At 33.1% G+C, this 14,804-nt stretch overlaps 1 protein-coding gene across 1 annotated transcript; it reads right to left on the reverse strand.

Annotated features, from left to right (window-relative positions):
* Positions 1 to 4,211: 4,211 nt before the first annotated feature.
* On the reverse strand, positions 4,212 to 14,797 carry LOC139529709 (lysoplasmalogenase TMEM86A-like). Its single transcript, XM_071325563.1, has 2 exons — positions 14,660 to 14,797; positions 4,212 to 9,584 (listed from the first exon to the last, which is right to left on the reverse strand). The coding sequence occupies exons 1-2, from the start codon at positions 14,678 to 14,680 to the stop codon at positions 8,439 to 8,441; spliced, it is 1,167 nt and encodes a 388-aa protein (XP_071181664.1). The 5' UTR covers positions 14,681 to 14,797; the 3' UTR covers positions 4,212 to 8,438.
* Positions 14,798 to 14,804: the final 7 nt, after the last annotated feature.

Raw genomic sequence — 14,804 nt, forward strand, 5'->3', positions numbered from 1 at the left:
GCAGTAGGAAAGGATTAATGTCGTGCCAAAAAAATTTATAAAACTCAGTTGTAAAACCATCCAGACCGGGAGATTTTCCATTTTTCATATTTTTTAATGCATTATGAATTTCTGAGCTTTTTAGTTCCCCCTCTAAATTAATATTTTGTTCATCAGAGAGAATTTTGATAAATGGGTTTTCCAGAGAAAAGAAATTATCTCTGTGTGTATTATTTATAATTGTTTTCTTAGATGAATATAGATTTTCATAATATAACTTTTGTTCCGCACGAATTTTTGCTTGATCAGTGATAGTTTCACCATTATCTAGAGTTAATTTTTGAATTACTTTTTCAATATAATTTCTTTTCTCTAGATTACAGAAATATTTTGTACTTCTCTCTCCTTCAATTTGCCATTTTGCTTTTGCTCTCATTATTGCCCCTTTTATTCTAGATTCTCTTAAAGACCTTAACTGAAGTTCAATACGTGTAATTTCTTCCCTTTTATCATTGATATTTTCATTATTGTTCAAATTGTTCAATTGACTTTCTAGTTCTTCTTCTTCCCTACTGCGTTCTTTCTTTTTAAAAGATGAATAAGATATTGTTTTTCCTCGTATCATCAGTTTTAATGTTTCCCAAAACAGTTGGTCTGAAATGGAAAATTCTATTTCTTCCCTATTTTCAGAATCAACTATTTTATATTGATCAATACAATCAGCAATACAAGTTTTAGTATTAGCAATAAATTCTTTGTCGTATAATAAAGCATTGTTAAATTTCCACGTCCCTTTGCCTTTTTCATTTGTATTAAATTGAATGGACAGAGATACAGGTGAGTGATCAGACCTATATGCAACACCAATATCACACGAGGTTATCAGTGGTTGAAAATCAGATGAGACAAGGAAGTAGTCCAGTCTTGCCTGCTTCTTGTTAGGTCCTCTCCAGGAAAACCTCTTTTTCTCTGGGTATAATTCCCTATAAACATCAACCAAATCTATTTCTGACATCATTTCATTAACCTTTTTTTGGGCTTTAGGATTATTTTTGTGCAAATAGTTTAAAGTATCCATATCATAATTTTGTGGTAAATTCCAATCACCCCCCACTATTACTGAAGTATTACCAAAATTTTCAATATGAGTATTTCATAAAAAACTGGTTTGTCCTCGTTGGGTCCATATACTACTGCTATTGTCATTCTATGATTGAAAATTTTTATATCTAGAATTGCATAGTTCCCGTCTTGATCCACTTTCTGTCCAAAGATTTCAAAAGAAAAAGTGCTTCTAAATAAGATAGCCACGCCCCTACTGCTCGTGGTATGCGACCCAAATATTATTTTATACCCCCATTCTGCTTGCCAATACTTTTCAAGTTCTTTTTTACAGTGAGTATCTACCAAGAAAACCATATCATAGTTTTCTCTACATTTACTAAATATATCTCTTCTTTTAATTTTATCAGAAGACAGGCCTCTACAATTTATGCAACCAATTTTCAAACTACCCATATTTTATATCACTTACAATTGTAACGGATGAATGATCTAAAATTATACAGTCAATAAACATATTCAGAGCAATACAAAAAAATGAAGTACAAATAAATAGAGAGAAATGAAAGTGACATAAAAATGCTTTTTTCCAACCATTTAAACAATAACTACCAAAAAGCTCCCGTTTCATGGTATTGCAGCAAATACAATTTCAATCAAATAAATTAAGTAACTAAGATACAGTGGGTTTCCTTCTTCCCCAGCCATTTATGTAAACAAAATATAGTGTTGTCTAAATCTTTTTTATTATTATTATTTTTTTTTTTTTTTTTTGGCTGTTTTCTTCATGCCTCTAAAAGAACAGTTTTTTAACCTTAAATATGGTGTAAAATCTATTTCCCAGTTAATTTTAATAGTGTTTGATTAAGGTTCGGAAGTTTGAATGAAGTATTTGTTATTTTTGACAGGGGTGCCCCCTTTTTTTGTGGAAAGCAGATAACTATTTGTTTGTAACTTGTCTCTCAGGTAGACATGTTTTTTTTTAAAGATACTAGGGTTTTATAAATACTCTTTAGTGACATGTTACTTATATGTAGGGCTCTTTGAAATAGAGAAAAAGTGCAACATGTGGTGATATGTATCTTGACATGTGGATTTTATGATCTACCGCCGGTGACCACGCTTAAAACTTATAAAACTATTTTCACCAATAGGACAAGTTCAAACATGTTACGTAACTGGATTACCTTTTGCCTAATTACTCTCAAAAGGCACATATTGTGTATTTATTTAGTTTAGAGTAGGCAATAATACTGTAATGAATCTATTAGTGTTTATGTCTGATTAGCTTGCACGAGTCAAAACATCCGGTTTTGTTTGCGCATGTCTACCTGGGATACCTAATATGCAAATTAGCCATGTGCAGATTGACCGGGACACTCAATTAACAACATAGAAAAAAAACCCCGAATTTAGAGAGAGTTTCAAAATACACAATGGCAAAAAAACACCAAAAAACAAAGTTATAACATACAATAATACTAAAAAGATATACTATGAGTGTTCAAATGAGTTTTTGTTACAATTCTTGGTTTAATTCAGTTAAAAGTTGTCATTGGATTTTTTTTCACGAGTAGGTAAGCTAAAAAGTCTTATGATGATCTCTTTTTTTTCAGCATAACAAACGGATAATCTTTAATGTACACTAGATGGACGTTCCTCTGTTCAGATGAGGACAGTGCACGTCTTTCATTCAGAAGGTTAAATCTAAGTTTTGCAACAGACGGCGGCACATCGGGAACGACACTGTAACCACTTCCACGTTTTAATTTCATTCCTGCAGCCAGAACATCATCTCGATCTATTAGGCTATTAAACCGTACAATGATCTTTCTCTTCTCCTTGTCGCTCTCTTTTCCTGGTAGCCTATGCACGGCCTGGAATAGCATTTTTTCTATGCGCTCCTTTGGTATCTCTAGAGTTTTTTCAAAGAAGGCCCGGACATAAACATCAGTCGCTTTAGGCATCTCGGTCAAGGGGGATCCCCTCACGCCACTTATAACCAGGTTCCATTTTCGGCCCCAATACTCCAGCTTTAGACGTTCCTTTTCTTCTGTTGATATTTTTTCCTCAATATCAGGGAGGAGTGTGTTATGGACATCTTTTATACTATCCTCCATGAGTTTAGCGTGAGATTCAAGGTTTTCTACATTGAAATGGTAGAATGGTAAAAGTGACACTATCCAAATTTGAACTTGATCAGAGCTTTGTGGTTATTATTGTGTAAAAGTTTCATAACATTTGGGTGAGGCAAACTGAAGTCAGAGAATGGTAACTAAATTTTACCAATTTTTCCATTTATAAAGGGGCATAACTCTAGAAAGGTTGATTGACACCACCAAAATTCAAACTGGATCTGTGTTTTGTGGTAATAAGCATTGAGTATAAGTTTCATAACATTTGGTTGAGGAAAACTAATGTTAGAGAACTGAAAGCAAAAATTCAGCAATTTAAAAAAAAATAAAGGGCCATAACTCTAGAATGGTTAAAGTGAGGCCACCAAAATTCCAACTTGATCTGTGTTATGTGGTACGTGTATAAAGCATTGTGTATTTTAAGTTTCATAACATTTGGATGAGGCAAACTAAGATTAGAGAACAGAAACCAACTTTGGGACGTACTTATATACGTACGTACAGAGGGACAAGGGTTTCTGCTACTGCGGATGCATAAAAACTGCCAAATTTCCTTAAAATTACCAATTCAGTGGCAGTAACCAAACAACAGGCTGTCTGATGTGTGTGAAAATTTCACAGCAGAAAAATTTTGCCCTTTCTGACCCCTTGTCAGATTTGCTCTAAAAGCTTTAGTTTCAGAGATATACACCAACAACTGCATTCTACCCCAATGTTCTATTTTTAGCCATGGTTGCCATTTTGATTTATGGGCAATGACATCAGGGTCTTTTTTGAAACTAGATACCCTTAGGATGATTTAGGCCAAGTTTGGTTTAATTTGACGTAGTAGTTTCAGAGGAGAAGATTTCTGTAAAAGTAAACAGAGGATAACGAACGCCAAGTGATGAGAAAAGCTTACTTGACCCTTTCAGGCCAGGTGAGCTAACATAGAGGGACAAACAAACAAACAAACAAATGGACATTCCTATATATATATATACCATTGCTTCAGTAGATAGTAAAATAAGTTAGAAAATAAATCATCTTATTTCCTTTTTCCATGATTCTATAGTTGACTGTTTTTATTTTGTCATAAAGTAACATAAGTGTAGATTGTGTGGTACATGTAATTAAGTAAAAATGACTTTGTTGTACATGTAATTTATAGCAACAATGACTTTGTTGTACATATAATAAAATAACAAATGATTAAATTGTTGCATTTTTTGTGCATTGACAAGATACAGAAAACCATGAAGATATTGTTCCCTTTTCATTATCACATTTTGACCTTTACTAATAGTTGCCATTGACCCTGGCATGAAATGTTTAAATCGTAAGTGTACTAAAAATAACAGAGGATATATATAATCAGATAATCTGAGCTGCAATAGATATTATCTTTATGCAAGTGCATGTGTGCATGTATAAGACTTTTGACTGATATTGGAACATCCAAATACCAAACAAAAGATGAACTTCAGTCTGTTTTGCAGTTTGCTTATATCTCAATTTTCAAACAGTTACAGACTTTTTATAGATGTTTTCAAGCCAAAATAGGTTAACAGATGTTTGCATAAGGTCCATTTCTATCTGTGGTAACTGAGGTGTAACATAGAACCTATTTTATTTCTTTCAAAGGCAAAATCATTTTGTTGTGTCTTTTTATTTCCTGCCAACACTAACTTTCCTCATAGTACACATCTTACTTACTTAAAAAATAATACACATATTGATACATTTTCCACAAAAAATAGAAATTAAAAATAAAAGACTAGAAAGAATTATTCTGAGACAAATGGAGTTGATATAATCTCCAGTGGTATGTACACATACACTTAAATGTGGGGATATCCTCTAAAGGATGTACTTGGGTGAGTTTTAGGAATTTTGTAAAATGTCCTGACTTCTTGGGTTTTTTCCAATGACTAAGGGACTTTTAGCATCAAATATTTTCCCCATAACAACAACTTTTTGTTTCACTTTTCCAATGTTAATTACATTTAAGGTGGTACCCAACACTTTCACTAAAATTAATTTGGCTCGTTTAATTTTCATAAAATTTTGTCAAAGTATTTACTTTGACCCTTTAACAAAAATATTAAAATATAAAAACTTTTGAACCAACCGTTTTGTCAGAAAAATTACACTGGTTATATAGCAATTTGACAAACACTAATTTTGATCATTGAGAATCTTAATATTACTTTTACCACACAACATAATTAAAGCGTTTAGCTGACTTTACAGAGTTATCTCCCTGTAGTGTTAGGTACCACCTTAAGCAGATTCTTAATATATTTTTCTTATGAACTGAGACCCAAATGTATAAGCACAGGCACTTGTCTCAGAAAAAAAATCCTATATACCTTAATATAACCCAACCTTTTCTATAATTTTACCATGTTTATAGTGTCTAGCCCCTATTGGCCTAACAGAAGTGTTAATCATTATTACAAGGAAAGAATATCTTCATGTAACAAACAAATTATTATAAATTGTAAACATGTAAATAAAACATACAAGTCAGGTCGGACAATAAAACATATCAGGTAAGACAATAAAACATAATATCAGGTAAGACAATGGCTTGTCAGCTACAATAGGAATGATAACATGATATATCAGCAAATGTTTGTGACTCGAAAAATCCACAAATGATTGTGACTCGAAAATCTACTGAATTTTGTTAATTTTTAGTTTAATCCTTCAGTATCAGAGGTAAACTCCCAGATTTCAGTGGAGGATCAACTCAAGGGGTTTGAACACGCCTCCCTTTTTTTTTTGGACGATGAATGCATTTGAATGGGAACATATGGTTGGAACCCCATTTATCCTGGGTTGGGAACCCCTCCCTTATATTTATGACTTGATCCACCCCTGGGATTTTCAAAAGCTACCTTGTCAAAATACATGCAATATTTGTTGAATCAATTTTGAAATTAGCAAGCAAAACAACCCACATTAGTATTTGAAGATAATATGTTTTCATTGAATGCTATATACATACAATGATCTGGTTATACATCTTTCATTATCAAAGATTGCTTTTATATAAGTGGTTGCACTTATTCTGAATAATATCTTTTAAACTTTTAAATACCCTTCATTCAAAACAATTTGAGTGGTGCAATGTACATTTTTTCTCAATATTTTGCCATAAAAATCAAGTGACTAACACTGACAACATGTGATACTTTGCTCTTTACAATACTGTCAAAAAACAATCTCACACAGATAACACAGATCTTTGTTTCTAAACACTGCAATACACAAGAAAAAAAAGAAGAAAAATACATAATACTCTTCAGCGAGTGTAAATATATACATGTTATAATACAATGTAATAATGAGACAATAGAATGTAACGACTATTAACACAAACAAAACCAAGACAGCACTACAAAAAGTAACATGCTTCAAGACATAAATCAATATTGCATCATGGTAGCTACAAAATAATTAATTCAGAATAAGTAAAAGATTCTGAATAGTCCACACTACACAAAAATCCAAAAGGCCAGTTATTTGACCAATATCATGGGGTTAATTTCTTCAAATTCTGAAATGTATGAGCTGATGACTAGAATGTTAAAAATGGATTTGCTACAAAATTATTTTATAGTATTACATTGATTGCAAAGAAATACCCCAATTCCCAAGTGAATTAAAACCGATTATTCACATGTGAAATGAATCTGATTATTCCAGTCCTCTTGACCTCATAGACATACAATTTTTTGTACATGTAGGGCATTGTAAAATTGTTGATGCAACAATCAAACTGGGAATGTGTAGAAAAAGATATAGTTCCCTATATTTTATAAATGTAGTTAATTTCCATTTATATAAGCCTGCCATGATCAATGTTATAATAATAAAAAAAAAACATAATCAAAGAATTCAAATTCAACTTGTGACTGAACAACACTGATAATAAACTCATGGATTGCAAAAAATGTGAATTAAGGGTACAAAAAATTCAGAACAAATTTAAACATTTTTTTTCATTACAAATTTTATTTATTACACTAATAGTTGTTACTATATGATATGGTACAAAAATCAACCCAAAAAAACATTTTGTTTTGGCCCCACATGACTTTTAAAATGTTTATATAATTGAAAAAGCTTCAAATTATCTCCTTTTAGTGAAAAAATGCATTTTTTTTTGGAATTTATATTGAAATATCTTTTTTAACTCATCAATGACCTATATTCTTTATTATTTTTTCAAATAATTGTCGATTTATACCCACGAGCCCCCTTAATCTGTTGTTCAAAGTTACTTGATGAGAATTTTTCTATATTGAATTGATTTCTCTGATTAGTTTTTCTATAAATAATTTTGGTGGTACCATTTTGTGACTAAATATTGATGTACATGAGCTTCTATTACTGAGGTAAAAAGGAAAAGGGGGACTATTTCTTTTTGAATCAAAAATGTGAATATCTTAACTTAAGTACATTTCAAGAAAGAGTTGGCCAAGTTTGTATAATGCAAATAATTTATTTTAAATTAATTCATCATATGCTCATAACTCAAAAAATGTAAAAAGCAATAGAATTTAAAATTAACTTTATAAATCTGTGCTTAGACTTCTATAATGTTTTAATCCAATTGATTTCAGAATATAAATGCAGTTTTGCTGAAAAGGTAAATGTTCTGTTTACAGTCAGAGGTGCATTGAATTGGGTGATAAAATAAAATTTCCTGTGCCAAAACATTGAATGAGTGTACATATTATTCTCTCAAATTCATAAAGAAAAAGAAAACATTTCATATATAAATGATATAATGAAATTGAATTACATTACACTTTTGATATAATTTAATTTTCTTTTTTTGGTAAGTTTTGTTTCCGTTGTAACTTTTGATTTCTATAAACATGATAAAATGAACAATAACTGTAACCATGGTAAAATGTTACAAATGAAAGACAAATTGATCATTATTTTTGGCAATAACAATTTATACGTAACATACATGTACATGTATTTGACAAACTAGTGGCAGTATAATTGGTTTACACAACAAGGTATATAATACAACCACATACAACATGTTGGTTCTGAGTATTTACGTGTCACAGTTTTTGACCAGTGTGTCTCTATCATCATTGTACGAGTAGTATCATGTTTATTCAGATATCTTATTTCTGGTTTACGGTGAATATGACTGAATCATGGTACACTAATTTCAAAGATTTGTTTTCTTCACTTGGAATAAACTTAAATCTAATTCTGGAAATATAGAGTTCTAAACTAACTCCGGCTCAATCACTCCTGGTGTACATGGTGTATAGGGTGTTCTCGGTGTACATGTACATGGTGTACAGGGTGTAGAGTTTGTGATAGATAATTGGCAGTTCTCTTGAAGAGTTTATCAATCGGACCGTCCGTTTTCTTCTGGTTTGAGTTCAAGAGTTCATCAACCTGACTATCAACAACAGACAGTGCAATCAACACCTGGGCAGCGTAATATGTCAGCATAATTATCTGGTGTGCACATGGTACATCAAAACAAAACTTATCCACTGCTATCGTCAGATCAGACAGGACAAAGAACATAGCTCCTATACAACCAAACAGCTTACCCCAAGTCGTCCATAAATCGTCCAGTAACTGGAACCTAGCTACAGCTCTACAACCCATAATACAAACAAGTGTAATGAATAGGGCCACTAGATACATGTAGGACACCATGTCGCCAACATATGTACTTAAAAGATAGTACACTGCTGACCCGGGAACCGCAATCAATCCGCCAACATACAGGTTCAAACTTTTCCATCCAAAAGCATGTGCGTATTCAATTTGAGCAACTGCAAAAAGAACTAATCCAAAAAGCAGTTCAAAGTTTGTAGTTTTAGAAAGCAGACAGAAAATAGCTGCAAAACTACCACATAGCTTGCACCAAGTTCTGAAATCATCGAATATCTGGACTCTAGCGACTGCTCTCCAGGCCATTGTACAAATAAGCGTGATGTACAGGGCCACTAGATAGGACATTATACCATCCAAACTTGAACTTAAAAAGTAGTAAACGGCTGCTCCAAGTATTGCAAACGTTCCACCAGCATACAGATTGAAAGGTCTCCATCCGAAAGCACGTGCATATTCGGTTTGGGCAACAGCAAACATGAGTAGTCCAAGTTCAAAGTTCATGCCTTTATGTTTCCATACCAAAAATACATCTCCAAAGCATGAAAATATCAGTCCAATCAAGATTCTTCTGGAATACCTATAATACGATTCGGACAAGCTCATTCCATCCAGTAATATAAATAAGATTAGGGATATGACGGGAAGACATTTCAGTATACAATAAACTATCCCGCAGGCTGCTGGTTCATTGCCATACAGAACGAAGAAAATAGCACATGTCTTGAAGAACGGAACCAACTTTGGCCCAACACTCTTCAACTGAAAAATAATTAAAATAAAATTGAGAGAATATATATATATGTTACATGAATATGTAATTTTTTTTTGTGTATTTGAACCATCCCTTAAGAGCATGATATATCAGTTGAAAAATTAGAGCAATATTATTATTTGGAGAAGTTACAAATAAGCATTTATAAATAGATCATGTATAGACAAGATTATCAAAGCTTTGTCCCTTTACAATGTACCAAGAAGCTTTATATCATGCTTATTAATAAATAGGATATAAGAAGATAACTTTTTTTAAAAGAACAAGTTATATTAGTACTAAGACAGGATACATCATTTTTCAGACAAACAAATATTTGTCTTTAGTGCCGTGTGGAGGCAGTAGAGTGCCTCCCCGTGCTTCAGGTTTATGCTCTTATAATATACTAGATTATGGAATATTTGTTTAGGGGCCAGCTGAAGGACGCCTCCGGGTGCGGGAATTTCTCGCTACATTGAACCATTACAACGGAAGACCTGTTGGTGACCCTCTGCTGTTGTTTTTTATTTAGTCGGGTTGTTGTCTCTTTGACACATTCCCCATTTCCATTCTCAATTTTATTTCATTATTTTTTTTAATAATTAACTGAACTTATATACATCAGTACATGTTTTCATTCATTTTGGGGTTTTGTCGTATACCGGTATTTTATTTTTCAATATTTGTTTGGATGACATTTTTTACAGCAACAGAAAGCATTGAAAGACTTTTAAAAGTGTAAAACTAGCTACATTTGTACATGTATATTAAAACTTTAAATAAATGGTGAATTTTTCCATGGGAATCAGATGATGCCCCCGCTTGCATATACATTGTATATCATTTTAAGTTACATGTATAAAGTGACATAACCTAAGAAGGGTAAAAGTGACATAATACCCCTAAGGTCCTACTTGATCTGAGTTTTGAGGTAATAAGTATTGTGTTACATGTACATGTATACAGTGTTCCAGCTAGGTTGTTGTAACAAGAGCTGTCCACTTGCTCTTTTCCTAACTAGTGCTACCCTGAGCCCTAGACTAACTTAAGTTAGAGAACAGAAACGAAAAATTAAGCAATTTTTCCATTTGAAAAGTGTAAACAGACATACATGTAACTATAGAGCAGTAAAAATTCAGCAACTTTTATGCTATAAGGGGACATAAATCAAGAACGATAAAAGTGACGCCTACCAATTTCAAATTTAATTTGTATTATGTGGTAATAAGCATTGTTTATAGTTGTCATAACATTTGGTTGAGCCAAACTAAAGTTAGAGAACAAAACATTAAATTCAGCATAGATTTTTATGTTTATGAAGGTGAATAACTCAAGAATGATAAAAGTGACGCCACCCAATTTCCATCTTGATCCGTATTATGTATGGTTATAAGCAAATTATAAGTTCCATAAGATTTGACTGTGACAAACTAAATTTTAACAATCATACCACATCTCCTTTTTTTAAATTAGAGAACAGAAACGAAAAATTCAATAATTTTTCCATTTGTAAAGGGGCATAACTTTAAAAGAGTTATATGCCACCAAATTTCAAACTTAATCTGTGTTATGTGGTAGTAAGCATTGTGTAAAAGTTTCATAACATTTGGTTGAGACAAACTTTAGTTACTACAATGTAGTAAGAGAGTGGAAACCAATTTATGTAGGTATCTACAGAGGGGGTCTCATTGGGGGGTTCTGATCACCGATCACGCTTACTGTTTTGTCAGATTCCTGTATCCCACTTACACAATGTAAGAAAGCAGTTCTCATTTTTTTGTAATTTCCCATTTTCACGGCACAATAATTTGACTTTCATGTATCATGCTTACAAAAATTTGGCAATCCCGCTTCACTCTTAGACCCTAATGCATACCTGTCAACCTGTGACGATGAAAATGCAGGTCATGACCTGCATTGAAGAATCAAATCTCAGGTCATAACGCGTACAAACTTTTTCGAGCTGAATTTCAGTAATTATGGTACATTTTCTTATAATGTATATCAAAGATACCAAAACATCAATGCATGTTCACTTGGTTAAGTCATTTTAAATCTTATTTATTATTATTTCATTACACTTTTAAAGATTTTTATTAACTTGTGTAGCACAGTCTTATGTCCTTTACTTTTGTCATCATCTAAAATTTATTTTTCAAATGTATTTTTAAAGTGAGTCTACTAGCCTTTAAACATACCATGTAGAAGTATTTGATGAATCAACATTCATCTATCATTTGACAAGGAAATTTTAGACTATGATAAAATATAGTAATACAGTTAAAGGAAGTATAAATGTAAAAAATAATTTTCAACTTTTTTTTAAAAATTGTATAAAGGTATAAAAATAATGAAAAGTTATTTTTCAATATGTATTTGAATTTTATATTATTATGATTTTATCTTTTTCACCCATAAAACGTAAATATAAGGAATAATTTTGAATGGTGACAAATAAGGGGAAGTAACTCTTAGTTGAAATATCTTTGTAAAACAACAGGGCAATTTATTTACGACCTAAAGCTAAGGTAATTGGTGTTAATCAACAGTGTGTTTGACACCAAGGCTGTCAAGTGAAGCCATGCCCTTAATGGGTCACTTAATTTGACAGTTTACATAGCTAGATGAACTGCATGTTCATGGAAGAATTACGAATTTGCCGGTATTTCAAAGGAATATTACTTATGTCATGAAAATCAATCTCAAGGCTAAGAAATACGGGTGAAATCGGGTCATTTTCAGAATTTCCGGGTTATTTCAATGACCCGACGGGTGATCCGGGTGATCCCTCAGAATTGTGAAAATCTCGGGTCACACCCGCAGAATCCGGGTCAGTTGACAGGTATGCCCTAATGAGACCCACTACAGATGATGGACAAGGGTAAAACTTAATGCCACCTCCACTATGGCAATAGTAGGAGTAATTTTAAACTATAATGTAAACATGCACGGCAGCTGCTATTCAGCATGTTCAGAGGTAGTCCAAATAATTATGACGTTTGGCAAGGCTATTTTAATTTTTTTCTGGGGCGCCTTCCTTGTAGTCCAAATAATTATGACGGTTTACATAGCTAGAATTTAGAGCCGGAATTTACCTATAGACTTGGAGAAACATCAAGGACAAAAACAACACCATCATACTGGAACAGACTCGGCAGCTCGAAATCAAGAACATCAGAACAAAAGAAATTATGCATAACAGTCATGACAGAATTAATAGGTAACACAGCAAATGACCAAGCAACTGCATACACTGATGGATCATGCATGGGAAACCCTGGACCATGTGGAGCTGGTGCAATCATATACACAGAAGACTCAAGACCAGCCATACGACTACACAGACCTGTCGCTCAAAGAGGATCCATCTTACTAGCAGAGCTTGTAGCAATTGTAATGGTACTGGAATTTTGTATACTGGAAAGACTACACAACACCATCACCACACTTAAGATCTTCTCTGACAGTCAAAGTGCTGTAGGACTCCTCACACTAAATTGGGCACCCAAATCCTATATTGATGTGATTCGAGACATCAAAGAACACATCGAAGACCTAAGAACTAAAGGGATGGAAATTTGCATCCTATGGACACCAGGACATGCAAATATTCAAGGGAACGATGAAGCGGACTTATTGGCAAAGCAAGCAGCAGAAGAAGCAACACAACTCTTGCCAAAAAACAATATTATTACCCTTCAAGACGTAAAACAAGGTGCACACAAGAGTGTCATGCAGAAATGGCAAAGACGATGGGAACTAAGCGACACAGGAAGAGACCTCTTTGATACAACACCAAACGTCAAAAACATCCCAATCTTTGACTTTCCTTCCAAAGAAATCTTCAGCATCCTTATACAACTTAGAACTGGCTACACAACCCTTAATTATTATAAACAACGCACAGGGCAAGACACCACCGACTTATGCAGCTGTGGAATTAAGGAAACACAACAGCACTACCTCACAGAGTGCCCCAACTACGAGAGTTATAGAGAAGAAATGTACCAGCAAATTACAAAGGAAATTGGAATACGCAAGATCAACACATGCACCCTGCTAGGAAGACTAGACCACGAAAACACAGAAGAATATAAACGGAAGTTAGAAATCATTTCGGCCTTTATCTCAAAAACAGGACGTTTCGACTTACCCGAACATCCGCAACCTCAATCGTAACAGCAATAACAAAATTAAAGTACATGGAGGAAAATACATGGAGGAAGATACACATAGGGCGTAATATGCACCAATGAGAAGAGTTGTGCCATAAGGCCATAAGATTGAGGATTGAGGATGACGTCTGATGTAGGAAGGCGTCCCAGAAAAAAATTAAAATAGCCTTGCCAGACATCATAATTATTTGGACTAGTTCAGAGGTGAAAAAAAAGTATAGAAAGTCCCTGGTACCATTCAGCATGTTCAGTGCTTCACTGACTATTATAAAAGTTTAACAGATAAGTCTAGGTAAATAGTAAGTCCCTGGTACCATTCAGGATGTTCAGTGCTTCACTGACTATTATAAAAGTTTAACAGATAAGTCTAGGTAAATAGTAAGCACATACTCATTCTACCTGTATATGGATATGGTTGATGTATTTTACCACGTGACATAATGATAGTTTCATCACATGTTCATTAGTCATTTATAATACTTAAAATGTCTCTGATCAGTGGTGTAGTATATGGGATTGAAGATAGAATTTTCATTGATTTAAATATTTAATGTCCTGACCCAATCATCGATACATGTGAAGAGTGTGAACAAAAACTGACGTGTGTTTTTTGGTCAAATTTGGCAACGTTTCAACTTCTGCACATTGTTGACACTAAAACGCGTTTATATCACGTTGCATACTCAATATATCCATCTAAATGATCAAAAGTTAACTATGTAGAGAAACCCTTTAATATTTTAGTCATAGAAAACTGTTAAATTACATATAATTTATTTGTTTACAAATAAATTAAGTGGGTCACAGAACTGACCTTCAATGGTTATTTACGTATATATTTTAATCAAAAGAACAAAGTATCATAAAAAATACGGAGCTATTGAATAGCAATAATAATGAAAAATTACCACTGTTAAAGGTTTTGTCATCGTTGATCTTCCTAGTCTCTCTTTTTATTTAATATAGCAGCACTCTTCAACACCAAAATACAGCTGTTTCTTTCCTACTGTTTACATCTGATTACTAAAAATAACGTCACAAAGATGTAGATCC

This window comes from Mytilus edulis, chromosome 7 (assembly GCF_963676685.1).
Source record: "Mytilus edulis chromosome 7, xbMytEdul2.2, whole genome shotgun sequence".
Classification (NCBI taxonomy): Eukaryota; Metazoa; Mollusca; class Bivalvia; order Mytilida; family Mytilidae; genus Mytilus; species Mytilus edulis.